Source organism: Tiliqua scincoides, chromosome 5 (genome assembly GCF_035046505.1).
Source record: "Tiliqua scincoides isolate rTilSci1 chromosome 5, rTilSci1.hap2, whole genome shotgun sequence".
NCBI classification, from domain to species: Eukaryota; Metazoa; Chordata; class Lepidosauria; order Squamata; family Scincidae; genus Tiliqua; species Tiliqua scincoides.
In genome coordinates this window covers 92,956,910-92,984,532 of record NC_089825.1, presented here as the reverse complement: position 1 = coordinate 92,984,532, position 27,623 = coordinate 92,956,910, and the positions used below count along the sequence as shown (strand labels likewise).

Sequence of the window (27,623 nt, the reverse complement as noted above, 5' to 3'; positions counted from 1 at the left end):
CATTTATTCTAAAGATTGTAGTTAGGAAAGAAAAAAAAGGGGAGTAGATAATTACTTTGATTACAGAAGGGGAGTTACAAATGGGACAAACACCTCTTCCCTGTCGTCCTTAGGCAACGCAAGCCGTTATTTGGCCTGACCACCATAATCAATGTAATAACAGATCACTGTTGTGACTGGAAAGCAATGTGATAAAAGGATCAGTCTTATTTAAAAACTGTAATCTGTGCAACTGGAATGCACAGCAGACATCTTGAACCATCCTGAGCCCAAAGAGGAAAAGGCCTTCACCCCCCCATCACCAAACACACCCTATTCCATAGTAAATATACTTATACGGAGGGACAGTGTGGAAAACCAGGCGAGATAAGGGCTGACAAGACATTTTCCGCTCCAATAAATGTCCCAGATACTCTGAAAGGTGCAAACAAGTACTTCTTTCAAATGATCTGTCTCGGATCACAGCACAAGCACTTCCCATTAAAATATGATGAGGCAAAAAACATGGAACAAATCACATTCATTGCTAGCTCACACATGGGCAGCAGTGAGCATGGACAAGACAGTTGGGGGAAATACCTTTTTAGTCCTTTGCACACTCACCCTGAACAAGCACCATCTGAGCATAGGGAGACCAGGTTCTAAACAAACATGTCTAGGCTCAGGCATCATTTGGCATAGTGAGGACTCAGACATTGTACACATCTGGAATATCTTTACCTGTACATAAATTGCTCCTAGGCTGTACTGGCCACTTCAACACATTTACGGCACTTTTAACATGGGCTGTTGGAAACCACTTTGAAGAGCCTTGTATGTTCATGAGCAAAGATACACCAGGAAAATTCTCTTAGTAATCTCTCTTAGGCTGCAATCCTAACCACACTTTCCTGAGAGTAAGCCCCATTGAACAAAATAGGACTTATTTCTGAGTAGACCTGGTTAGGATTGTGCCCATAGTAATCTATGTATATATGTATACATGCCAGTACATAATTTCCTTCTCAGTCCCTTTTTCAAGATCAGTAAAACAGGAGCTTGCTTACAAAATACGCATTCTGACTCATGGAACACTAGACATGTAGATTACATAAGTATTTCAGAGCTATGGATGGTACAGTTTTTCAGATGTGTCACAGGCAGTCTTTCTTGATGTTCAAACCATTATAGTATACATTTGACATGCTAACTGTCATGGCAATTTGCATTTGCCAATTACAATTTACATTACAATCATGGCAAATGCAAGGCAAGTAGGCACTTTTTAAAGTGGTGTCTTTTTATATTTAGCAGGGGGAGAGCAACCATCCCTTTTCACCCCAGTATAGCATCTTTTCCAGTGGTTGTTCCAGTGTCTCTTCTGTATTTTTTTTTTTTTATAGATCATGAGCTCTTTGGGGGGAGAGAACCACTTATTGCTTGAGAACCAAATCCTATGCATATCTACTCAGAAGTAAATTCCATTGTAGTCATTGTGGCTTACTCCCAGGTAAGGGTGGATAGGATTGCAGCCTTATTTTACAATGAAAACTACTTTGTGAATTACTCTATTCTGCATACGCATTCTTAATAACAACCATGCTCAACTTGTGAGAGGTTCACAGATTCTGCTTGGATCTTTTGAAAATAATAAACAAATGTTAATTCTCAGCCTCTTTTCTTAGTACCCAATCTATGAAAAAGCCTTACCTCCCCCATCAAAAAGGTAGAGCTTGAAGGACATTTATTACATAGCATTTCATGGGCCACAGCCTACTTCATTAGATGCCTGAAATTATATGCTTGTTTCATGCACCTGGTGAAGTGGGTTCAATCTCACAAGAATATATGCCTCAATAAAACGGTTGATCTTTAAAAGTGCCACATTGCGGGGGTGGTGGTGGTGGTTTGGCACTTGGAATGGACAAGAAAGTCTATCACATCTAACTAAGGGCCCAATCCTATGGAGTGCATGCCAGCTCACTACCAGCACGCACTGTCACAAATGTGCTGCAAGGCACGTTTGCAGGTTCTAGTGTCGCTGGAGCGCCGGTGTTAGCCCAGCACTGGCTGGCGCTGGGCTAGTGCCTGTGCAGCACCGGAGCTCCGCCACTTGGCGGTTGCGTGGACTGCCAGACAGAGGACAGGTAGGTGGGGGTGTGGGGGGGGAGGTGGAGGGAGGACAGAAAGGAGGCGGAACCGGTGGAGGCTCTGAATTCTACGCTGACCTTCAGGTACCTTCAGTAGCTCCATTGTGGGGCTACCTGGATTACCCAGGGGAAGGGGATGAAAGTCCCCTTCTCCCAAGGAGGTGGTGGTGGCTGCCTGAGGCATGCTGGATGCAACGGCAGACATTTTCAGTGCCACTGCAGCCCCGCGCACCGGGCAGCTCAGAATTGGGCTGTAAATCTCCAACAACCATTTCTTTAGTTAATTACTGAATATGGGGGAAAAACTCAACAAATCTTGCATAATTTGTGTATAACTGTCAAATAGATAGCATTTTTAAAAAAAGAAATAAGGAAGGAGCCAGGAAGATTGCACATTAGGACATCAGGTCTACAGAAAACCCACACATACTGATATTTGCAGAATACTCTATTCATCATCCGAGATAAAAGAGAGAGGGGACAAAGTATTGGTGGCCTGGGCAAAGAGAATCTTGAAAGTGCAACAGTCTCCAGGCTGAATTGGACCATAAAACACAGACTCTACAGAAAAATGGATATTCTAAATGAGACAACAGGAGATCAATGCAACCCAGGTAGTAGAATGTTTCACAGACAATGGAACAATTTGATTCAAGGATAAAAGACTTTGGCCGCAATGCTAACCAATTTTTCAGCACTGACATAAGGGCAATGCAACTCCAAGGTAAAGGAACAAACATTTCCCTACCTTGAGGAGGCCTCCATGACTGCCCCCCCCCCAACTACAGGATGCAGCACACACCCCACTGGAACAGCTATGCCAGAGCTGGAAAGTTGGTTAGAATTGTGCCTTTCCTCCCATACATAAAGAATATAACAGACCACATAGGTAGGATTCTATGGAAGGGGAATTTGAGACCAATTTTTAAACCAACTTAGAAAAAATGATCAGCAAAAGACGCAAGGGACCCCCTCTCCTTGGATGGGGTTTATAGAACCCTGTATAGTTGTGGTCAAGTGTACACAGGTACCACAAGAAGGAGTGTGAGCAGGTGGCTAGAGTCTGAGTTACAAAAGCACCTGTTTTTTGCTGACTTGTGCACACTTGGCCAGACTCTGACACTGACTCGAGTCTGAGGTCACTGACTTGGAAATGAGCCCCCATGCATGCAGACTCAAGTCTGTCTGTGTCTGGGTGTGCTGGCTTACTTTTTACATGGAATGAAAGACCTTGTGGGGCCATCATTCAGACAGGGCAAGCAGCAGGGAAGTTCCAGGCAGGAGGCAGGGAAGGGTTAATGTTTGGTTTTGCATCAAGCAAGAGATAGGGGTAGGCGGGAGCAGGCTGTTCTGTCCATCTCTGAAGGAGCCGATGATGAAGGCTTTTTCCCCTGGATGAGTGAGGGGAAAAGGCAATTCCTAGCTGTCATGGACATGTACAGTTCAGGCCTAGTAGCATTGCAAGGCCTGAACCAAGCTAAAACAGTAACACAGAAGTGGCTTATTTCCTAGCTGCTAGGATTTGCATCTCAATGGAAGGTGATAATGTAGCACCTAGGCAGCCAGAAAGATGCCCATCAAGGATGGAATGCAGCTGCAGATCTCCAGGGGGGAGGGAAGAGCTGAGAGGGTGAGCTTCCAGCCCCACTTAAAGAGGACAGGGTCTTTGTACCTTGTCTCTTGGTGAGAGAGGTGGTGGGTGCACATCCTGCCCCGCCAGGACCATGTGGCCATAGGTAACTGGCCTGAGGATCTACAAAAGAAGCTGACCCAGGTGAGGTTTAGAGAATAGTAGAGTTAGCCAGTTAGCTTTGTTGTTTTATGCTGAAATGTTTCCTAGAAGTTTTTTATGCCTCTAGCATTTGCTGCCTTTGGTAACCTTTTGTAACCCTATGTATTTAATAAAGTAGAAAATCTTTTTACCATGTTAGTTCATTGTCTGTTGGGGACAAAGGTTCAGAATCCTGCCTAGCCGTTCAGCAAGCTACCAAAAATCCTCATTGCGGACTAGTAACTTGAGGACTGAGACTTTAAGTAAAGAAAGTGCTCGGTGCCTACAAGGGATACAGTTAAGCCTAGAGGGTCTCAGTTTCCCTGGGCTGAGGCACTGGCTCTTACAGGGTGGTGGCAGTACTACCGAACAGGGATCTTTGAGGGCTCTAGGGTTCAGAACCAACAACTCTGAGCACCCAAAACCCTGGGAGTGAGACCCAAGTGTACGACACTAGCCATCCAGGAGAAACCAGGGATGGGCAAGTCAAGCATGGCTCGACTCCAGTCGAGTCACAAGTCTCCACCCCTACGACTCAAAAACGAGTCCTAACAGGCAGGTTTTCTGAGTAATTCAGAGCATTTGGCAACATGAAAAGACTCAAATCATGAGTTTTTCCCTCTAAAAAGTCAGCCATGGCTCCACAGAAAAAATGGAGCTGCTGCTGCTGGTGTATGTTTGCATGTTTGTGAGTTCTCTTTAAACATTCTCCTGCTGCCCATCCCATCTGTAAACAGGGCTGGAGGGAGTGGGATGGACTGTATGAGAGCAGACAGAAGTGACAAGAGGGAGGAGGGTCACATGTAGCAGCTAGGATGCTTGCCAATATGACGCAATCCTTTGCAGTTCTACTCAGAAGTAGTTCCACTTGCATCAGTTGTTCAATGAGGCTTCCTCCTCCCAAGTAACAACAGAGCCCACAGGACCCATGCAGTGGGAAAGCGTGATCGCTATAAACCTCCCCCTCCCTGGTTGTACAGCCAATTCTAAGGCAAGAACCCACTTGGGCTCCTCTGCTTGCCCTCCTTCATCCAAAGAAAAAAATCAGACCACCCATCCTTCATCCAATGACCACCGGTTCCTTCAGAGATTGACAAGAGAGCCTGCACCTGCTTGATGCAAAGGCAAAACATTAACCCTTCCTTGCCTCCAGACAGGAACTTCACTGCTGCTCACCCAGTCTGAATGATGGCTCTACGAGATTTTTCACGCAGCAGGTGACTCAAGTCTGCACTATGCAGCGAAAACATACGTTTTTGTGATTCAGACTTGAGTTCAGACTCAGTTGCGACTGAGTTGAGACTCACCTGACTTGAGTTCCCATCCCTGAGAGAAACTAATGGCATTGGCTCCAATGGGCTCACTGAATGACCAGCTACATTGGGACTCCTTCTGAGTAGAGCTGCCAAGGATTGGGTCATCTTGGTAAGCCTCGCAGCTGCTGGGTGCGACCCTCCTCCCACTTCTGTCCCCGCTCTCACGCAGGCCATCCCACCCCTCCCTCCTTGTTTACAGATGGGTGAGGACAGCAGGGGTGTGGTTAAAGAGAACGCCTCCACAGCAGCCCCGGTTTTTTCTGCAGCTGACTTTTTAATGGAAAAGATTCAGGACTCAAGACTTTTCGAGTTGCGAAAATGCTCCAGGCAACTTGGAACGTGCCCCCTTTAGGACTCGTTTTCAACACGAGTCACAGGGGTTGGAGACTCGTGCCTCGACTCAGGTCAAGCCGTGCTTGATTTGCCCAACTCTGGTAACTGTGTCTGTAATTACCATAGACATCCGCCTCTAAGTCAATCTCATACATAAGTCAAGGGCAGGTTTTGAGCCAAAAATCATGGCATTTTCTATGATGCTCAGATACATCAGGGGTTAAACTGACTATCATTTTGTCTGATTTTACCCAAAGCCAGATCCTGAAAAATAACCGTCCAATAATTGTTACCCAAGAACTGTATGGTCTCTAATTTATTAAAAATATAATTAAAGATCCTAAGATACATTTTATGCCTTAACTTTTTAAATTCTGTTCTTCACAACCTTTTCGTAAACACCATCAGAGTAAGTGGCTGTAAACAACATACCAGTAGAACCATTAATCCAATCCTTCATTAAGGTGCCTGGTGCATTAAGCCAGAGGCTCTACATGTCACATGCAACATAAAACATGTAACTGGGAGTGTGCAATTCAATTCACAGCAGAGAGACAAGCAACAAGGAATGACTGCGACAAGCACAGCTGCACCCCTATTTACTCAGAAGTAGACCCACTGCTTTCCATGCTTTCCACTGTTCTTAAGTAACGGTGCCCTGAAAAAAGGAGCAATTTTACCTTCTTCAAACTGGAAGGGAGTTGAAGGTGCTTGTGGGAGTTGTGAGGGGTAAGTGCTGCACTTTCATAGCAGTGACCGTCATACAGACTACAATTCCCATAAGCACCTTCACTTCTCTTCCTGTCTGGAGAAGAAGCTAAAAAGTAATACCATAATGACTAGTAAAAATTCTCCTTTTTCCTCCACCCCCTCCCTGTGTCCTGCTTCTCAGCCCAGTTCCACCCCCCACTTCACCAGACAGCTGCTAACCTTCCCAGAAGCTTCTAGCGGCTTCTGCTTTATTTACTTATTGACCTGTGTTTAAGTCAACCCAGGTTTTCAGAATCAATTTTCAGGCATAAATTTTTTGGCTTATAGGTGAATATATACGGTATGCGTGTGTGAGTAAAAGGATATTATATTTTTATTATAAATAAAGTGGTATTTTATATAAAGTGGTATTTTGAATATACACTCACACACCACTCTTTTATAAATAAGCCAATACTAAGACTACAGTCTTAAAAAAAGTAGACAATTAAAGTACTGTATGGGGGAATTAAAAATGTATGTGGGTGCAACCCTAATCAACTTTCCAACACTGGCACAACTGTGCCAGTGGGCATGTGCTGCATCTGGCAGTTGGGGGGGCAGTCATGGAGGCCTCCTCAAGGTAAGGGAATGCTTGTTCCCTCACCTTGGAGTTGCATTGCCCTTACCTCGGTGCTGGGAAGTTGGTTAGGACTGTGGCCTGTTTCTATTAATTATATTTGTAAACAGAGGGAACGCCATTCCCAAACCAACCATTTATTAATTCACATACTGCGTGTTCATCTTATATTAGGCAATTCACTGTTTCTCAAACTGTGGGTCAGGACTCACTAGGTGGGTCCCCATTCATTTCAATATTTTGTTTTTACTCTATTAGGCTTGATGTCGACATGGTGTGTGACTGCGTTTGGGGGGGATCTGCTCACAGGTTACACAATGTACATGCACTTAATGATAGTCAGTGGGGCTCACTCCTGGGTAAGCGTGGGAAGGGTTGCAGTCTTGGATTGTTGAAAAGTTTCCTGCTTGATGATGTCACTGCCAGCCATGAAGTCACTTTCAGGTTAATGACATCACTTCCAGTGGGTCCCAGACAGGTTGTCGTTCTAAAAAGTGTGTCTTGGGCTAAGAAGTTTGAGAACCACTGAGAGAAGCATTGCTAACTAGATGCACCAACTCCCACCTAACCAACCCCTAAGCTCCGCCCTCTACCTCTTGGCTAGCCCCACCCACTCCACTGGCCAAGCATTCTCTCCATCCTATTGGTTGTAAAGCCTCCTCCCCTTTTATCAGAAGGTTTATCAACGCCGACCACGCCCCTTTACCGGTTCTTCTCTCCCATTGGTCGCGATTCCACCTTGTCCCCGCCCCACCCCCGCAGAGGGAAAAAAGGTCTCATTCCCCTCCAAAGCACGATTCCCGCAACTCCCCGAGCCGCTCTCAAGCCCCGCCTTTGCCAGGCCGGTCAGGCCGCCTCATTGGTTTAGGGTTAGACTCCGCCCAGACTGCCCAGACTCCCATTGGCTGGCCAATGATTGGTGACGTCGAGCTGTCACAGCGTAACCTCATCCCTGCTATGGGCCGTCGACGCGGCTGAGAGCGGTGGTAGAGGTGGGCAGGTGCGGGGGGAGGGATTAGAATGTCCAGAGAGGAGGGAGGGGGCAAGAGCGGGGCTGGCCCGTGAGTCGCCTCCCCATTGGCGAACGCATGATTCTACTCCCGCCCCCTCCTGGCTGTCTATCGCCATCCCTCCCACGAGGGCGCCAGTTTGGAGAAGTTGCCGCAGCGGCATCGATCCAGCTCCGCCCAGGCAGGGCAGGGCGGTGCGTCCCTATTGATCAAGGAGCCTTCCTAGGAGGGGGAGGGGCAGGCTGGAAATGGGGAGGGGGCGCAGGAAGGAGGAAGCAGCTGCTCAGGGGACTGGGGTGGGGGGATCAGCACTGGCTGGGCTGGCGTTGCAGGTGGCTGCTGCAGGGAGGGAAGAAGCCAGGAGTGGTGAGTGGGGTGGGTGTGGACCACCCAGGACTCATAGGGGGAGAGTAGGGGGCTGTGTCCCTTTCGGGGGGGGGGGCTCTCCCTGGACTGGATCTGGGGTGGGAACAGTGGTAGCAGCAGCTATAGGGCACAATCCTTATGCGTGTCTCCTCAGAAGTAAGTCCCCTTGAGTTCAGTGGAACCTACTCTCAGGTAAGTGTGTGTAGGGCTGCATAGGGATCTCCTGTCAGGTGCTAGAATAAAAGGGTTGATATTGGGTTGGAAGGGGGTGTCAGGTGTGGGGGGAGCAATGGGCCTCTATAAAGGATAACAGGATAATGGGGTCAGAGTTTGATATTGGGGTCATCTTCAATCCATGTTCCTCAATTACTTGGAATGGATCTAGGGTGGGTACAGGGTTAGCAGCAGATACGGGGCACAATCCTATTCATCTCTACTCAGTAATAAGTCCCATTGAGTTCAGTGGAACCTAGTCTCATATAAATGTGTGTTGGAGTGCAGCCACAGGGAGCTCATATCAGGTGCTAGTTAAAAGGGTTGATATTGAGTTGGAAGGGGGTGTCAGGTGTGGGGGGGGCAATGGGCCTCTATAGAGAATAACAGGATAGCAGGGTCAGAGTTTGATATTGGGGTCATAGTCAATCCATGTTCTTCAATCCACTGGGGTGAATCTAGGGTGGGAACAGAGGTAGCTGCAGACAAAGGGCACAATCCTATTCATCTCTACTCGGTAATAAGTCCCATTGAGTTCAGTGGGACCTAATCTCATGTAAATGTGTGTTAGAGTGCAGCCATAGTTAAAAGGGTTGTATTTGGTTGGAAGGGGGTGATGCTAACAGTGTGTCAGTGCTGTGGGGGGGGGGCAATGGGCCTCTATAGAGGATAATGGGGTAACGAGTCAGAGTTTGATATTGGGGTCATCATCAATCCATGTTCCTCAAACCACTGGAGAGGATCTAGGTGGGAACAGGGTTGGCAGCATATATAGGGCACAATCCTTTGCATCTCTACTCAGTAATAAATCCTACTGAGTTCAATGGGACCTAGGCTCAGGTAAGTGTGCAACCGTAGGGAGCTCATATCTGGTGCTAGTTAAAAGGGTTGATATTTGGTTGGAAGGGGGTGATGCTGACAGTGTGTTGGTAATAGGTTGGTGTGTGGGGGGGGGCAATGGGCCCCTATAGAGGATAACAGGATAATGGAGTCAGAGTTTGATTTTGGGGTCATCATCAATCCATGTTCCTCAATCTACGGGAGAGGATCTAGGATGGGGTTAGCAGCAGATATAGGACACAATCCTATGTCTCTCTACTCAGAAGTAAGTTCCATTGAGTTCAAGGTGCTAAAACGGACAAGGCACACCATCAGCTTTTTGATAGACAAGGCACACCATGCTGCTTGTGGGGGGTGAACATCTCCCAATGGCCTTAAGAACAAATGACCCTCCCCCAAATTCCCATGGCACACCTGCAGACCCTTCACAGCACACCAGTATGCCACAGGACACTGGTTGAAAATCACTGCTCTAGAGGATAATGGAGTCAGGGTTTGATATTGGGGTCATCCTCAATCCATGTTCAGTTGATCAGTATCTGGGTTGCTGTGAGACTAGAGGGAGGGGCTGGGCTCCAGGTTATCTGTGAGGGAGAGGCCTGTCAACATTCTCATCAAACCAGGGTTGCTGTGAGAAGATCTGGTTTGGGGGGCAGAAGTGGCGTGACCAGATACAAAGGGGGACAGAGTGCTTATACCTTTAACCATTGTATAGGAGAGGGAATTTTGGCATGTGCAGCTTTTTAAACCCTTCCACTTTGAGCTGCTCCTGCCCAAATTCTCTCTTCTATACAATGGTTAAAGGTATAGAAACTCTGTCCTCCTTTGTATCTGGTAACCCTTAGGGTGAAGGGTTACTTAGGGTGAAGAGGTGAAGTTTGTTATTGGTTTGGCAAGAGGTTGGGGTTGAGGCTCAGTATAATTCTAAAAGTGGTGCTCATTTTGTTTTTATTGTGAGAAAGAGGAGCATTTTGTGGGGCAAGGAGCCCCCCTCAGAGATATCAGCTTTGGAGCATGGCATTATAGGAGGGATCCACCAGAAATTTGTTCAGAGAGGCACAAACTTGGTTCCACTATGGGGAGGGATACACAGAGGCTCTTTGTGCCACTAGAAACAAATTTGGATTCTTTTTTCCCCCTTTGTACTTTGCAGGTTTCCCAACCCCACCGCACCATGCAAGTAGCTGAGGATGCATGCACCCACTTGGAGGATGAGCTGCTCTGTGAGTAAAAGTTGCACTCCATTTACATTCCATCGCAAATTTCTGTGACCCCTTTTTTATAATGGGGGGCGGGTTGCAGAAGGTCTGCTGCTCTGGCCTTTATACTGCTGGCCAAACCAATCCATCAAAGTTACTAGCCAATGTGGCCATAAATACCAGTGTTACTAATTTGTGACCTAACAGGAAGAACAAGGGAAAAAAGAATTGCAAGTTTTGTAAAGCATCCCTGGTTGGCTATCTGGAAGGGAGCCTTACTTGCCGGCATGTAAGCAGCTATTTACCAACTGGCCGTTGCGTCATTCACAGTCTGTGATACAGACTATAGCAGATCCCATGAGCAACCAGCCTACCCACCTACAGAAGTATTATACCATAATGGAAGTCACTTGTGTATACTGTGGCACTCCTTGAGAAAAACCTGTGGGCTTGGTTATGGCATGAACTTATGAGGCTACCTTTGAGTGAGCTAGACCATTTGGGCCATCTAGGTCAGCGTTATCTTCACTGACTGGCACAAGAATTTCAGACTGAGGTCTTTCTAAAACCTGTAGCCTCAGAAAAAGAGGGTCAAGGCTGCTGCAAATCAGGAATGGAGAGTGTTCTTTTTCTGTTTTCCACCTCATTCTTTACTTCTTTCCCAGCCCTACTTAGAGAATACCAGAACCGAACCTGGGACTTTCTTCATGCACAGCAGGTGTTCTTCCATGGAGCTACAGCCAAATCCCATGCCAGGCAGAGGTCCACAGTATTGTTTGGTCTTGATAGCCAGCTGCACTTTGTGCTTGCCACCAACCCTGCCTCACCCCTGTGGGGAGGGGATAGGGACTTGGATGTAAGGTCATGCTGAGACTTGGAAGCTGAGGTGGATCCAGTACTCCCTCTAAGGTCTCCTTGCCGGTGCAGACGTTTGGTGATGACATTGTCACATAATTGCTGAACTTTGGTTTACATGGAGTCTAGCAGGGTGGTGCATGGCTGAGCAGTTGCACACCTTAGAGGGAACACTGCTTGGCTCTGAAGTGGGGAAGATGTGTGCCCATTGCACTGCACTTCAGCAAACTGCCTCCCATTTTATGTATTTTTGGTGTTAAGCTGTTGGTTGGGCCTTCTACAAGCTTTCTTCCGAGCTTGTAGAATGCCTGAGGATCTCCTAAGTTTCACACCATCATCGGAAGCGCTTAGGAAGTGGAGAGGCATTTTGTCACCTTCTGAGGCTTTTCAAAGGCAGTGTGAAGCCTAGGAGCCTGCCCTTTCCTGGAGATTTCATAGTACAGTGTGCCCTCGGGATCTGTTCCAGGGCTCCCTGTGGATACCAATTTCCCAGATACTGATTTCCATTGAAAGCCCTTAAAGGACCTACTGGATGCTACCAGAGGCACCTACTGCTTGTGTCCGAGAGGCCACCTGCAACCTCCCAGAGGCACTGAATAGGCACTTCCAGTTTTTACACACAGCCTCCCCGGGCCTCAGAACACCTCCCAGAGGCATATGAATGGCACTTCCAGTTTTCATACACCACCTCCTCGTGCCTTAGAATGACTCTCAGACTTGACTGGAAGGTGCTTCCTGTTGCATCTGGGAGGTCAAGTGAGGCCCTTCAGCACTTGTGAACCATCCAACCATCAAATCCATGGTTGTCAAACCTATGAATAAGGAGGGCCTATTGTATAGAAGAAATGCACTCTTCATGTTTGTGGGCCTCTTGAGTCAAGCTTGGTCACATACTTTCCTGTCTAATACAGCACTGCTGACTGAATAGTTTAAAAGGAAGACCTCCCCTAAGTAGGCTATGTTTAGGTGGGGGAGGCTATATATGTACAGTAATGAGCATTTATGTGGCACTTTCTCATTTAACTTTCTTTTTTTTTTTTGCACAAAAAGTTAGTCAGTAGTGAAGCATGCTATCACAGCCGCACCATCCATCTGATTCCCCTCACATTTATCCTTCCTCATTCTATCTCTCCTGATTTGTTTGGTCACAGCTTCTCCTTTTTTAAAAATACTATATGGAGAATTCTGTTCCAATGGAAGATGGGTTGAGTGGTGCTTCTTTATCCTATCCCGCCCACAAGGAGCTGTGTTGTAAGCCTCTCTCTTTCCCCACAGTTTGTGAAGACTGTCGCCTTTACTTTCGGGATTCCTGCCCACAACATGGACCCCCCTCCTTTGTGTCTGACTCTCCGGTCCCGGAAAGGGCTCCATCGCGGGCGCTGCTCTCCCTGCCTGAAGGACTCGTGGTCAAGGAGCGCCCCCAAGGAGGTTTTGGCGTCTGGAGCGCTCTTCCAGCCCTACCTCGTGGCTGCATCTTTGGGCCCTATGAGGGGGAAGTGGTCAGGGAACATGGCGACTGCACCTGTTATTCTTGGGCGGTAAGACACACCGAAGCACGCATCCCTCTAACCAACCTCCCCTTGCCCATAGAACTCCTACCTGTTTCTACAGAATGATCCAGTGAATATAATGGCCTGTTCAAACAATCTAACAAGCCATAGCTGAATCATGACTGAGTGATGTGCTCACATCCTCCCCCTTCCCCTTTAATAATGAATTTTAACATTTCTATAGCACTTTCAAGGGTTCAGCATGCTTCAAACATCTTACCTTGTTCTAACCTTTGCTGCAACTCTGTAAGCCTAAGGCAGGAGGCTCCCAAAGTGTGTGTCATGACACCTGTGGCATCTCCTGCCTTTTCTCCCAGGAGCTGCCATCTTGAATCTCACGAAATCGCGTGAGATTTCATGAGATCCAAGATGGCAGAGCCAGGAAGAAAAGGCTGTGGAGGCATTGTGACCTAGGTGAGTTTGGGAATCACTGGCCTTAAGGCAAGTCAGTATTATTAACCTCATTAATCTCCTATTGGAGATGGGGGGGCCTGAGTGGGAATGACTTGCCTAAGGCCTTCCAGGTTGTTCATATCAGAGGCAGAATTTGAACCAGGATGTTTTGAATCCTAGCTCAGTTTCTTAGTCATTCTGCTACACCAGCTCTTGTCTTCCCCTTGTGCGCCTGGCTGAATTCAAAGCATCTTTATTTGATCAGCCACAGGTTCCTGGGACATCCAAACTGTGGAGTGTAAGCAGTCCTTACCAGCCAAGGTTGCATACCACAGGAATAACTTCCACCCAGAACGGGAAGCAGTGGAGCTTTCAAATTCAGCTGGGCATATGAGGAGAAGGGAATGGGGGAGCAGCTTTTTTGCGATCCTATGAACTATGGGTTGTTGGATCATCTGAACCTGGCCAATAATGGTTACTTTAGAGCCCTGGGCAAAGTGCACTGTCTCGCCCTCAGTGCCTCGAGAGGATCATCGTAATCTACCTTGGAGGTCTGTTTCAAGAATAAACGCAGTCAGGAAATGTAAAAGCTTTCTGTACATTAAAAATGCAATATGGCTTTTACAGGCTGACTAAGGCAGTTACCTCAGGCGGCGGGTTGATAGGGTGGGGGATCTTCCTCCATCTGCCCACCTGTCTCCTATGCTTTGCCTCCTCCTGCTCTTTCGATTCCAACAGGAAAAGGGGAATGGAGTGAAAAGCAAATGTGGAGGAGAGGAGAGTGGGATCTTCACTCTTCTAATCCACATTTCTGCTGGGGAGGAGGAAGAGTGGCACATAAGGAGGCTGGTGCACCTGCCAGGTGAAAGGAGACAGCATTGGGGCTTTTGCTGGACCACCTTGGATGCTGGGAGCTCTTGGGACAGCCTGAATATTTATTTCACTTGTACGTCTTCCTTAAAACTCAAGGCACCCTACCTGGGGTTCCTAGATGATCTCCCATCCAGGCCCTGATGCAACCCAGACCTGCTCAGCTCCAGGAAGGTGACTGCATCCAGGAAGGTGACTGCATTTCAGATCATGCCCTGGGACTATTATTTATTGAGAAACAGCTGGAGAGGGTTGCTTCTTACTACTTAGCAGTAGGGAAATCGCCATGCCCAAGGCCCTTCGTGCTGTGCCACAAAAAGGAAAAATAAAATACACATCGCCTACTTCAAGCAAATGCCAAATACAGTTACACATGCTGGCATCACTTGTGTAGTTTATATTGGCAATGTGCAATTGTTTTTGCATCTTTTGGAATACCGTGGTAAGCTTTATTTTTCAAAAAGGGCACTAATGGAGAACAGGACACAGGATGAGATGCAGACTGGGCAGAGCTAGCCATGGTAAACATGCAAAAAGTAGGTTGTGACTGTACCAGCTAAACAGAGGGTGTAATATGACCTGAACAGTCATCCCAAACTACCAGCTTTGTTTATGTCCCTAATGATGACACGGATCAGCTTGTAAACAGAATTCAAGTGTTAATGCTTAGCCTTGCTAGGAGAGCAAGCCTTGGTGAGTGGTAGCTTTGTGTATGAGAGGCAGTGATTTAATGCTTCTGCTTCCACTTTAGAGCAACCTACAGTTCCCTGTTCATGTGCAAACTCAGACAGCAGTCTGTTCTTACTGTGGATGGTTACAAGAAACCAGAATATCAAATGCGGTTCAGTATTCTGGTTTCTCTCAACCCTACTATTTCCTAGGTTTGTACATAAAGGGAACTGCCTTTTTAAGTCACCACCTCCCAAGGAAGGGAGGAACATGCTATACCCGAGGTGCTGAACCAAAGTACAGTGTTAACGTTTGATCCAGCCAATGGCAAATGAGCATGGACTATTTTAACTTCTTAAAGCTAATTAACTCCTAATCTTGTGTAGTGTGGGCTAAACTATACAATAAGAAGGCTTGGACTCCAAGAAGAACATTTCAAAATGGCTTCCACGCTCTATTTGAAATACAGAGAAAGCTAGTCATGACTAAGGGTGCAATCCTAACCAACTTTCCAGCACCAAGGTCAGGGCAATGCAGCACCAAGGTAAGGGAACAAATGTTCCCTTACTTTGAGCAGGCCTCTGTGACTGCCACCCAACTACAGGATGCAGCGCATGCCCTATGGGCACAGCTATGTCAATGCAGGAAAGCTGGTTAGGATTTGAGCCTCATTCCCATTTAAATGAAGGTGATGTGTTAGGCATGACTACCTTCTCTCATTAATTTAAGTAGTGCTTAAGCTATACTTAATAACTAGGCCTGTGGGGTTTTTGATTTAATCCCGTTGTGTCCAGTCCCCTGTTCACACACAGCTGGAGTTGAACATACAGCTTAAAGGTATAAAGTCCAGCCTTTTTATCCACAGGGGATCTGTTTCAGAACACACACCCCCTGCGCATACGCGAATCTCCTGATACGCCAATCCATTATCACTTCTAGTTTGACAAGCAAACAGGAAATGGCTTTCCTCCAGAATCCATGGCATCCGCGGTGAGTCGTGTCCTCAGATTCTGGATCTGTGGATACTGGGGGTATGCTGTAAACAAACTGCCAGCCACCTGGCACATCGACATGTTTTTCAGATGAGCCTTCCTCACAGGTGCACCTAACAAAGGTAACAGGTGAAGGGGATCGAGCTTTGTCACCATTTAGGGAAGTGGTGACAAAACAGTTAAAAACAATTCCAGCATAAGGTTCGTGTGGCATGTGTTCACTGGCGTTCTTCTCCAAGCAAATGGAGTGTAAAACATTAATTACATAAGAGCAGATTAAAAGATGCCACAGAAGACACTCACATCTGTTTGTTTACTCCACGTCTCTTTGTTCTAATCACAAGATTTGGGTTTGTGTCGAACTGGGAATTTCTGTGAAAGCCTGGTATGGGGGGCAGGGCCAGGGCTGTAGGACTGGAAACCCAGGAGGGCATGAAGAGAGCTGGAGTGGGGTAAAGTATAACGAGTATGCACAGCAACACACATGCATGTATACGCCCTACCAGCTTTTCCTATCTTCTAAGCACCTATACGTTACAGCTTCTGAATTTTTGAACTTTCCCCCACAATCACGAGACTTGCTTCAAAGCAGAGACTTCCCGAAGCATCCACTGACCTTGTATCTAGCTGTAGTTAACTAAACTCCAATTCGTCATCCTTTGCAAATCCCTTTCTTCTGGGTGGCGTCAGTCATCACACACACAGCCCAATTCTATCCAACTTTCCATTGCCAATGCAGCCCCAAGGAAAAGAAACAAACATTCCCTTACTTTGATGAGGCTTCCATGATGATGATGGAAAGTTGGATAAGATTGTGTCCACAGTCAAATAACCACTGTTAATACTCTAAAAAAATCGAGGATGTCCTAGTGGGGTGGTGGTCGACTAGTTGAAGTTCTGGCATCATGACATTATCTTTTAGTAGAGCCTGGAGTTTTTCTTTGATCAGTGCACTCGCCATCCATTTTGACCAGTCAAATACCAAACTTGACTTCCTTCTCATTAAGTTCTATGCATGCTGTCCTCCTGATCCTATTCAGAACTAGGCATGTCTGAGCTCGCTGAGATCAGTGGGATGAGGGGCACACCTGATGGCATAGAGCATAGATGCATAGAGCATAGAGCATAGATGCATAGAGCAGATGGCATAGAGCAGCCTTTTCAATGGGAAAAGCAGGGCTGAGAAGAAAGGGTTGAACTCCACCACCCCTTGTACTTCAACCCTTTCTTCTCAGCCCTGCTTTTCCCATTGAAATCGGTACATACATACTAAAAATGCTGAACCCTGCTGGGGAGAAAAGACATGACTTTTATCATACCTGTGACACCCCTCCCTTCCCCCGTTTAGTAAGGGTAATAGTAGCTTTGGAGCGAGGGCAATTTTGAGCAGGAAAAGCTATGCCAGGGCAAATAACCAGCCTCCCAACGAACACATAGCTTCCCAACTACAGATGGATGATCACGAAGGAAGATGTAGGGATAGTGTGCAACCAGTGAGAAGCTGGCACTCATTTGTTGTGCAATAGATCAGTCATTTGGAAGGCACCTAAGTCAGGGATGAGCAGAAGGGCCACCAGTGGACTGATTTTTGGCACGCCACCTTGCACCCAATGGGATTTTTGCTATGTGCACAAGGTGGGGCAGGCCTCAGTGTGTCCCAGGAAGGCACTTCTGATCCAAAGTGACTGTGTGCTCAGAATCACTTGGCCCTGCCTAATTCTCTTCATTTGGTTCATGTATAGCCTACTTTCCTTCCATCATGAAAGTCAAAGTGTCATTCATGAGATGCCCAGGCTGTCAGTTATCTGGGCATCAACCAGACCTAGATCTCTAGACCTTCAGCCGTTGACTATATCATGTGCTCTCAGACCATGCCTGAGGGCGGAGTGATCTCAAGCGGGCTCTCTTGCATTGCGCATCTGAAACATAGTGTGTAGACCATTGGGATTTTATTAGCAAGCAGAGTAGTAACCATGTCTCTGCCTTAAAGTATTTGGAGTTTTTCAGAGCCACTGTAGGTGGCGCTCTCTTCCCAGTGGAGCCAGTTTCCTTAGGCTCTTGACTTGCCTCCAGGTCCAACCAACCTGAAATTCACCTGAAGCTACAGAAAAGGTTAATGAACCAGGGCAGTACCATTGAGACATCCTCTTCCTGGACTCTGACTGTGGAATAGGCTTAGGGCAGTGGTATTCAAACTGGGGTGTTGTGACGCCCCAGTCTGTGGGTCCTGGCCTCTGCCCCCTGAAGGAGCAGGGGCAGCCAGGAGACAGGGGGAAGGCAGTGGCATGATCCACAGGATCGCGCTGCTCAGGGGGGCTGCAGGGGCTTGGGTGCACTTGCTCAAGCCTCCTGCAGCCTCCCGGGGGTGTGGGGAGCCCTGCACAATAATAATAATAATAATAATAATAATAATAACAGGTATTTATATACCGCCTTTTTTGGTCTTTATTCAAGACTTTATTCAAGGTGGTTTACATAGGCAGGCTTATCCAAATCCCTTATTAAATAGGGATTTTTACAATTGAAAGAAGGTTCTCTCTTTCAAGAACGACTACATTCAAGGTGTTTCATTCCGATCTGGCTTCACATTCTGGCCTCCATCCTCCCACGCTCAGAGCAGATGGAATTGCTCGGCTTCAGCTTGTCAGCTGCTCCAAGGTCGCACGGTGCCGGTGGCCTCGAACTGGCGACCTTGTGGATGTTATCTTCAGGCAGACGGAGGCTCTACCCTCTAGACCAGACCTCCTGCCCAGCATCCTTCGGCAGGAGGATGCATCCAACCTTCGGCAGGAGTTTCCGCTTTTGCGGAAGAAGAGCAGATTGCTCCACTCTCCCTTTCCCTGACCTGGGGCGCCCTGCAGGCGCTCGCGCAGGGTGCCCCACACACAGGGATGGCTGCTGCAGGGACTGGTGAGTGCATCCCAGTCCCTGCAGCCTCCTGAGCTGCCTTCCCCCTGCCCCTGCTGCCTCCCCCACCCCTGCAAAGACTTACTGCAGGTTTCAAACTCCCGGAGAGTTTGAGATCAGCAGGCTTAGGGGAAGAGCAGTAAGCTCCATGGTAGAGCACCTGAGGTTTCCAGGTAAGGTTGGGAAAGATCTGCTGCTGGTCAGTGAAGGCAGTTCTGAGCAGGGTGGTCCAGTGCATCTGACTCTGTTGAAAGCAGCTCTGTATGTTTATACTTCCAGGAACCCCTGAAAGCCCTTCCAGCCCGTTGGCTACCAGTTCTGATTCCATCCCATAGGAGCTCTGTATTGGGCCCTTTTTCTTACTGGGCTTGTCTTGCGGGGGAATAGCGATGGGCCAGTTCTAAGGTGTGTATTGGAAAGTGTGTACAGAGGAAAGTGTGTATTGTGGTTGATATACAGCTTCCAGATTCCCTCTCTAATTGTTCCTTTCCCTGTCCAGGTGCGGGACAATGGCTCCTATTTCTTTGTCGATGCATCTGATGACTCCAAATCTAATTGGATGAGGTGAGCATCCGGAGGGAACAGAGGGCCATGAGACGTAGTGAGGGGAGTTGACACACATTTCAGCTTAGCACACACTTGTCAGTCTTGCAGCTTTTCTTTGAGATAAGTCAGGTTCAGTCTTTTTGACTCTCTGCCCACCCACCCACCCCTGAATGTGCTGGAGTGGCCCATGGGTGGATCCTTGCTGAGTCATAGGGGAGTCAGGCCTTCCTCGCAGACTGTAGGCTTGCAGTTCGCTGGAGGTAGACACAGTGGTTGTCACTTGGTGCATAAACTGAAGAGTAAAACATGACGCATGCCCGAAACCACAGAGAGAGTGACTCATCCCCCTTTCTCCCGGCAGATATGTTTCGTGTGCTTCCACGGAGAACGAGCAGAACCTGACGGTTTTCCAATACCGGGGGTACATCTATTACCGGGTCTGCCAAACCATACCTGCCGATACAGAGCTGCTGGTGTGGATTGGAGAGGAGTATGCCCGCACCTTGGGATTGCGTTTGGGTAGGCAAAAGGGGGGGGGTGACTGGGAGTGCATTTCCTGTGTCTCAGCAAACTTATTTTTACCCCTGTCCCAGCAACCCTTTGGGCTTTTTCCCAGCATGCTTAGGAACAGAGAAGGTCTGATAATAATAATACAGGTACAGGTATTTATATACCACCTTTCTTGGTCTTTATTCAAGACTTTATTCAAGGCGGTTTACATAGGCAGGCTGATTAAATCCCCATAGGGATTTTTACAATTAAAAGAAGGTTCTATCTTTCAAGAACCACAACAGTCCAGGTGTTTCACTCTGATCTGGTTTCACATTCTGGCCTCCATCCTCCCACGCTCAGAGCAGATGGAATCGCTCGGCTTCAGCTTGTCAGCTGCTTCAAGGTTGCACGGTGCCGGTGGCCTCGAACTGGCGACCTTGTGGATGTTATCTTCAGGCAGACGGAGGCTCTACCCTCTAGACCAGACCTCCTGCCAAATGGTTGGGCTTTATATTTCTTGCAGTCAGGGAGGGGGGCATATCCTGTGTCTCTACCAACTGAATTCATGTCTTTCCCCAGAATTCATCCTGATTGCCTTGTGGTTCTGTACCTTAGCACCTATTCTGTCCATTTCCTTTTCGGGTGCAAAGGGTCCTCTGTGAAATCATATATGTCCCCTAATACTCTCAGCTTCTAAGTCTTGAATCTTGACAGACAGTGCTTTGGTTAGCACCCAGATACGATCTTTACATCTGGCGCACAAGTTCAGAATTAACATGTCCGTCTTTGGGATTGATTGGCAGGGGCCCACCAATTCATTTCCCAGACTTACTACAATGAACATCTCTCTCACCCCAGAGAGCAAGAGGAGCAGCCCCTCCCCCAGCTTCTGATGCTTGGGAGGAGGGAAAAGCAAGGGATCACTCCTGGTTTCGTGCCACATTTCATGGGTGCTGTGGGTATCCCAAAAGTGCAGTGTGAGACACACAGACCGCTGCCCATTTCCTGGGCTTGGAGCCAGGAAGAGGGGTGGGGGGTTGCCTCTGACTTGATCCTGCATCTGGAAGGCATCAGAAACAAGGCTCCATCCCTCCCCAGAGCTGGAGGAAAGGGAACAGTTACAGCAACTATGCACTTTATCTGGCGACCACAGCCAAAATGTGTGGATCGACCATTGAGAGCAGAAGGGAACTTGGGGGGTGCAGCATTGTCCCATGGCAGTTCACGCAGAAACGTAGCATTAGGTGAAGTGCCAGGCAGAAGTGGGGGAGGCACCCTGAGAAACCCATCCCCTGTGTCCCTGCCAGTCTATCTTTTCCTTGAGGAGGCCCCTCCGGCTCCTGTCAGTCCCACTGGTGGCCTTGAGGTGGCCTCATTCCTAATCCTTGAGAGGGGATGGGGTTCTTCTTGAATTTGTAAAGCCACTTTGCCTGAAAGGGCTACCTTGTCACAACTGGTTCTTTCCAGAAGCATGAATGATTGGAACAGGGGAAGCTACAGGCATCCTGGCTTCATGGCATCCTGAAAGATGAAGTGGGGGGCAGCTTTCATCCCTTGTTGCGGTCTTTCCTGTCTCCCGTAGGTGAGCATTTTAAGTATGAATTTGGTGAGAAGGAGCTGCTGATGAAGCTCTTCCAGGAATTGCACCTCAAGACCCCATCCTCACCTCCTGCTCCCCACGCCCCTTCCTCACGTACCCAGTACCTGTGCGGAGATGCCACTGCCTCTTCCCTCCTTCCTTTCCACAAACCAGGCCTTCCCCCTGGGGGGAGTGCTTTCCCTCTTCTGGAAGGAACGCAGAACCTGGTGGGGCTGGGACGGGCCCAGAGCCGCTACTGGACGTTTTTTGGCTTCCAGGGGGATGCCTATGGCCGGATCCTAGACAAGAGCAAGATCATCTGCAAGCTGTGTGGGGTCCGGCTGAGCTACAGCGGAAACACCACCAATCTGCGCCAGCACCTTATCTACAAGCACCGTTGCGAGTACAACCAGCTGGTGGGGGCGCAAGCTGCCACCTTGGACAAAGGGGCCACGGGGGCAGGAGAATTTGGTGCCCCCCGGCCCCCCGCCCCTGGTAGGACCACACGGGCAGTGGCAGACTTCATTGTGCTGGATCTGATGCCTGTGGAAGTGGTGGAAGGAGAGGGGTTTGGTCAGATGCTAGGGGTCCTAGACCCGAACTACAAGCCCCCAGATGCCGCCTCCCTGGCACACACGGTGCTTAAGGACATGCACACCCAAGTGAAGGGGAAAATCTGGGAGCTGGTGCGGGTCTTGCCCCAGTGCTCCCTCAGCCTGGATGTCTGGCGCCACAGCAGCACCCTCACCTACCTCACGCTTACCGTACACTACGTGGATGACTGCTTTGAAGCCCGGGCACGAGTCCTCTCCAGCCGCCCCATCCCCGAGGAGCCCAGTGCGGAGAGCCTGGCGGAGGCTCTTGCCGAGGCAGCCAAGGAGTGGGGTGTGCGTGACAGCGCCTCCTACACTGTGGGGGGCATCAGCCCTGCCACCCAGCAAGCTGCCACCACTCTCGGCTGGACAGCCCTGCCTTGCATCGGGCAGGTATTGCGTTCGGCCATGGAAGCCGTGTTGAACCAGCCAGTGGTGCAGGTTGTGTTTGATCGGCTCCGCCGCTTGGCATCCTGGGCCTTGGCTGGGGCAGGTCGAAACGAGAAACTCTGGTCTCAGGAGCCCCTCCTCCAAGCTCACCTCAGCCGCTTCCTGCGAGACGGGGCCAAATGGCACAGCATCTATGTGGTCCTGCAAGGCCTGCTGGAGCACAGTGAGCCTCTCGCCGGGCTCGGCCCCGACGGGGAGGCCACGTTGCGCCCCCAGGACTGGGCCGCCCTTCAGGATACCGTCAAAGTCCTCAAGCCGATGGCAATTGCTTCCTCAACATTTACCAAAGATCCCTTCTCCAGCCTGTCCCTGGTCAAGCCCGTGCTCACCAGCCTCCAGTACAAGCACTTGGTGGTCAGCGAGTGGGACTCTGCCCTGGCCCTTGAAGCCAAAGCTGCCGCCCAGAGAGAACTGAGCCAGCACTTTGCCAATCCGGACGTCAACCAGGTCCTCAACCTGGCCTGCGCCCTGGACCCCCGCTTCCGTGGCCTTGACTTCCTGAGCCCGTCCGACCGGGTGGATACTCTTAACTTGCTCAAAGCAGAAGCGTCACGCCTGGCAGAAGCACCTGTGACACTATCCTCCAGCCTGCCTGACGTGACCTCGCCGCCGCCGCCCGCCAAGCTACCAAAGCAGGATGCTGGCATTGAGTTCCTGCTGGGGGACCTCTGCAGCATGCGCAGCGCCCCAGGTGTCAGCTCCGCGCACCAGCAGGCGGAGCAAGAGACAGCAAGTTTCCAAACGAGCAAGGCATCTGCCCTGGGCCAGGAGCCACTGCAGTGGTGGAAGACTCACCACACCCAGTACCCGTTGCTGGCCCAGGCAGCCCGCAAGCTGCTTGGTGTGCCCGCTACTTCCGTGCCTGCTGGCTGGCTCTTCAGCAGTGCTGGCGATGCCATTCACGCCAAGCGGCAAGCCCTGACACCAGAGCATGTTGACATGCTGGTGTTCCTCCATGGGAACCGGGCCATGCTGTATTAAGATCCATGGAGCGAAAGGGTTTGGCCTCTGCCTCCATCCATCAGCAGAAATCCCAGCTCCTTTCTTTGCAAGGGACTGCAAAACGTGAAAGAAGTGCTTCCAGATTCCCACTCTCTACCTCTCTCAGCTGGGCTGGAGCAAATCATTGGCCCTTGGGGGGGCATGGACTGTATGTATTTGAGAGAGGAGGTAAAAAGAGGAGCAGAATAAACTATTGTGTGTGTATGGGGGGGTTCATGAGCAAGAATAGTTAAGGATACAGCTGTGTGACTATAGTAGTCCAATTGGGAGAGGAGGAATCATCTATGGGGGGGCACTGAGGACCGAAATAGTTCATGAACCACTCATGAAAGGGTGAGAGATCTGAAGGGCAGGAATATTCCATGGGTGGAGGGGTGGCTATGAGAATGTTTGACTAGAAACGGTTTGTATAGCACTTTTTAGTGCTCCAAATACAGTACACTGTAGCCCTTGTCTGTTCTCTGGTTTAGAGCAGAGGCACACAGCATAGGATAGGATAGAATGGTCCAGGAAAGGAAAGGAGGGAGGGAGCATCTGAGGACAGGAACGGTCCATGTTCAAGGCAGGGGGACCTTACCGTAGAGGTGGCGTCAGAATATTCCATTGTGCGTGGGGACAAGTGGAGCTTTGAGTACTGGAAAAAAAAATCTAGAAGGGGCGTGGATGAAGATAATTACAGGAATAAAGAGAGAGGGAAAGCCCTAAAGACAGGCTTAGCCCCTGTATAAGGGAAAAGGAAGGAGAAAATAACATGGAATATTCCTAGTGTTCTGGATTATAATTAGCCAAAATTGGGGGGGGGGATGAGACCAGAAGCAGTTTCTTCCAGGTTGAGTAATCTGATCCCCCATTCTTGTTTTAAAAAGGGAGGGGCTTCAGATATTCGTGGCAAGAGATATTCAAGTGCGGGAGAGGTATTAACCACTGAACATTGCGAGAAGCATTCAAGAAGGGTTTAATCAGAGAAGACACAAAGATCAGACTTTCTCCTTCCTTGCTTCATTGGGGGGGGGGGTGTTAGTGGGGAACCCCAGCCCTCAAGATATCTACCACATAGTGTGAATTCTGTGAATATGTCTGGGTTTTCTTTCCTTCCCCACCCCCACCACTGGCCCTCAAGAAAATCTGAGAGAAGAAAGTATGAGACAAGATTACTTTAAGAAGTCTTCAGTCCCCTTTTGGATCTGTGGCACCTTCAGGCTGTTCTTCTACTCTTTTGGGGCAGTAAACTCAGTCTTACACGCACACAAAGACCAAAGAAAGAATTATGCATTCCTCCCTCCACACACTCCCCTTTTACCAAAGCTTCCCCCCCCCACACTTTTCATATTCATTCTCCTCATCTTCCCACCTCCGTGTTTGCATGTTGTTGAAATGTTCACATTTGTAATGAAAAAAGATGAAGGAACAAAGCTGAAAATATGAATACACTGATTTCCATGAGGATCATTTCACCATTTCTTTCAGAAGGTGGAGGGGAAAGGGTTGCGTTGTCCCCCACCTAAGTACAAGTTTTTTTTGTTAAATTAAAAAGTGACTGCTTCGACAAGAAAATAAAAGACACTTTATTTTAAAGAAAGGTTCTGAATGTATTAAGTAAGGTAAGGGTGGGGAGCTGGAGGTATTTACTCCAGGGCAATGGAAAGTGAGCACCCTGGGAGGCTGGGAGTGCAGTTGAGCTAAGAGGGAGGAAAGACTGCATGTAAGACAGACTTCTGTACACCTGCACCCACTGACAGCCGTGACCAGACTGATATATCATCTTGTGATTTGGGTTGCCAACTCAAGCTATTCCTGGAGATTTTTTTTTTCCCCAGCATGATGTAATGTTGGAAATTCCTGGAGGCCCTGCTAAAATCGGCAGGATTGCTTTTTGTAGTCTCCTGGAGATTGCTGCTGATTCCTGGAGACTCCAGGACAATCTACTGCAGGGGTGTCAAACATAAGGCCCGGGGGCCGGATGCGACCTGCAGAAGCTTTTTATCCGGCCCTCAGGCTCTCATCTGCTGAGCAGTGCTGTGGTGTTACTGCTGAGAGGGCAGCCCGCACAAAAATTGGGCTCATATCTTCAAATATGATCAAGATTTGTGTATTTTCTCTTCTGTTGTTTGCAGCTAATGAGTTCCTAAGTAAGAAAAAGTGCTTATTTTTTATTATGAGCTGTTTAATGACATCAATTCCTACCTAATGACATCACTTCTGGCCCTCAGCAGTCATCATGAATGCTATTTGGCCGTCGGTATGAAACAAGTTTGACACCCCTGATCTACAGGGTTGGCCACTGAACCAGTGGTTCACTCTTTTCTCTTTCCCCCCACTCCCTTTGGTATCTAGGCTGCCGCCACCCCTCTCCTCAACTCTTCAGTTTCCCTAGTCTAGTGTTTTCCCAAACTGTGGGTCAGAATCCACCAACAGCATGATTGTTGGTGGGTTGTAACACTGACAAGCTGATGGCTGACAAGGAAAATGTATTGAGCCTTATGGAAAGTGAAAACTGAGCCATGCGTGCACTTTGAGTAGGTGAACGTGCCTGGGTTCTTATTGGCCAGGCAAGGGGAATGCAAGTTCTCTAGAACGATCCTGATCTGATGAACTTGGTTCAACAAATGGTCCAGAAGACTGTCTCCCCCTGCCCCAGTAAAAAAAAAAACAGACTTGAGTGGCTGGTGAAGTGAAACTTTAAGTCTCCAGCTAGGTGGGTCCCAATAGTGTCATTTTAAAAAGTGGGCCCCGGTGCTAAAAGTGGGAACCACTGCCTAGTTCACTTGGATTTCTGGAAGGAATAGGAGAGGCAGGCAGCGGGCAAACCACCATTACCACCAATTCAACTTCATATCTGGACAAAACACTGCTTTGATCCCACAAACAGCATCAAGGTGCAGGTTTTGCACCCAGGTGAAGGCAGTATAAATATCATGTAGTAGTCAAAGTGGGTGACTTTGAATTATACCTTGAGGTTTTTGCTAAACTTGATTTAGCAGTTCGAGAAGGGAGGTCAAACTGACCCACAGCAACCGGCAATGCACACAAGACAATCTGCACTTGATTCTATTATCAATCTTGCCTCCGGGAAAGAAGAAAGCATGGTCTATTGAGAGAGTGAATTTGAAACTAAAGCGGGTAAAGAATGTTCCCACGAAGGCCAGTATTTTGATGCTTATCTGGGTGTGGGGCTGTGATAACAAAGATGTCCAGGATTTTTTCTCCACTGTGCAGAATTTTTGTAGGGGCTCTGAACTGAAAGAGGGTGTCATTATATAACAAGTTGCCCTCAATCTTGAGGTTGTGCACATGACATGAGAGATTCACAATTGGATCTCGGGGCCTTTAAAATAAATATCAAAACAACCACTTTGTATCTGTATTAACAGCTGGGGGGGGGGCGCTGCAATTTCTATCAGAAAGAAGTATGGCAAAGGGTTCAACACCTGTTCCCTCTGCCATTCATCTATTGTATATCAAATTTGGGTGCTCCAGCAGATACTTTGAAGTTAAGTGCTCTGATTACAGATCTGATTGCAGATCTCCTTCATCCTTATCTGTTTCCATCATCAGGGTGAAGTCAGGATCAGACAAAATAGTGCCTCAAGCTTGTGCTTTTTTTCTTTTTTTTTAAGCAGTAAGTGGCCTCCAGAGTGGGCATGTGGTGGTGGGATAGGGGGCCTAAACCCTGGATCAGGACTCCTCTTGGAGTCCTCTTGGAGTCCTGATCTGGATGGAGGACCTCCATACCTGCTAATTGAATAAAACCCATTGTCACCAATGAGAGCCCCCTCCCCGCCCCCCGCTTGGCTACACTACACTGCCTGTTTCACTGCATGGGAGGAGGTCCATCATGGGGGTGACATGCTAGCTTCTTGTACCAGCTGACGCAAACCCTAGTCCTTAAGAATGATGAGCATAGATGTCACCGTGACACAGAAAATGTAGTCTTTCAGAACCCAGTTGCTATTTGTTTGACACCTATGGACATTTCCTTCTATTTGAGAGGAACAAGATACAATCTGTGGTTGTGGATGCATTTGGGCAGTGTGGGATGTGGAGGAGGAAAGGTGTGAACACGCATATACACACACGCAAAAGAAGGAGAGGAGCATTGCCATGCAGAGGCTGTAGCCCCCCTCCCAGCATATTGGGGCCGCTCATCGTGACACTGCCAGGGGAAGGATGCCAGTGCGATCATGCACGCAAAGGGCTGTGCTCGAAAAGGGGTGCCCC

General features: G+C 48.5%; 1 protein-coding gene across 3 annotated transcripts; it reads left to right on the top strand.

The window, feature by feature from the left end:
- Nucleotides 1–7,815: 7,815 nt before the first annotated feature.
- On the top strand, nt 7,816–24,944 carry LOC136651668 (E3 SUMO-protein ligase ZBED1-like). Of its 3 annotated transcripts, none has more exons than XM_066628270.1 (6): nt 7,816–7,871; nt 10,462–10,531; nt 12,638–12,900; nt 19,243–19,307; nt 19,651–19,808; nt 21,364–24,944. In XM_066628270.1, the coding sequence occupies exons 2-6, from the start codon at nt 10,483–10,485 to the stop codon at nt 23,382–23,384; spliced, it is 2,556 nt and encodes an 851-aa protein (XP_066484367.1). In that variant the 5' UTR covers nt 7,816–7,871; nt 10,462–10,482; the 3' UTR covers nt 23,385–24,944. The 3 variants fall into 3 exon arrangements, with proteins under 3 accessions (XP_066484367.1, XP_066484366.1, XP_066484365.1); XM_066628269.1 differs by lacking the exon at nt 7,816–7,871 and adding an exon at nt 8,007–8,083; XM_066628268.1 differs by lacking the exon at nt 7,816–7,871 and adding an exon at nt 11,173–11,269 and having other exon boundaries at nt 10,461–10,531.
- The last annotated feature ends 2,679 nt before the right edge of the window (nt 24,945–27,623 follow it).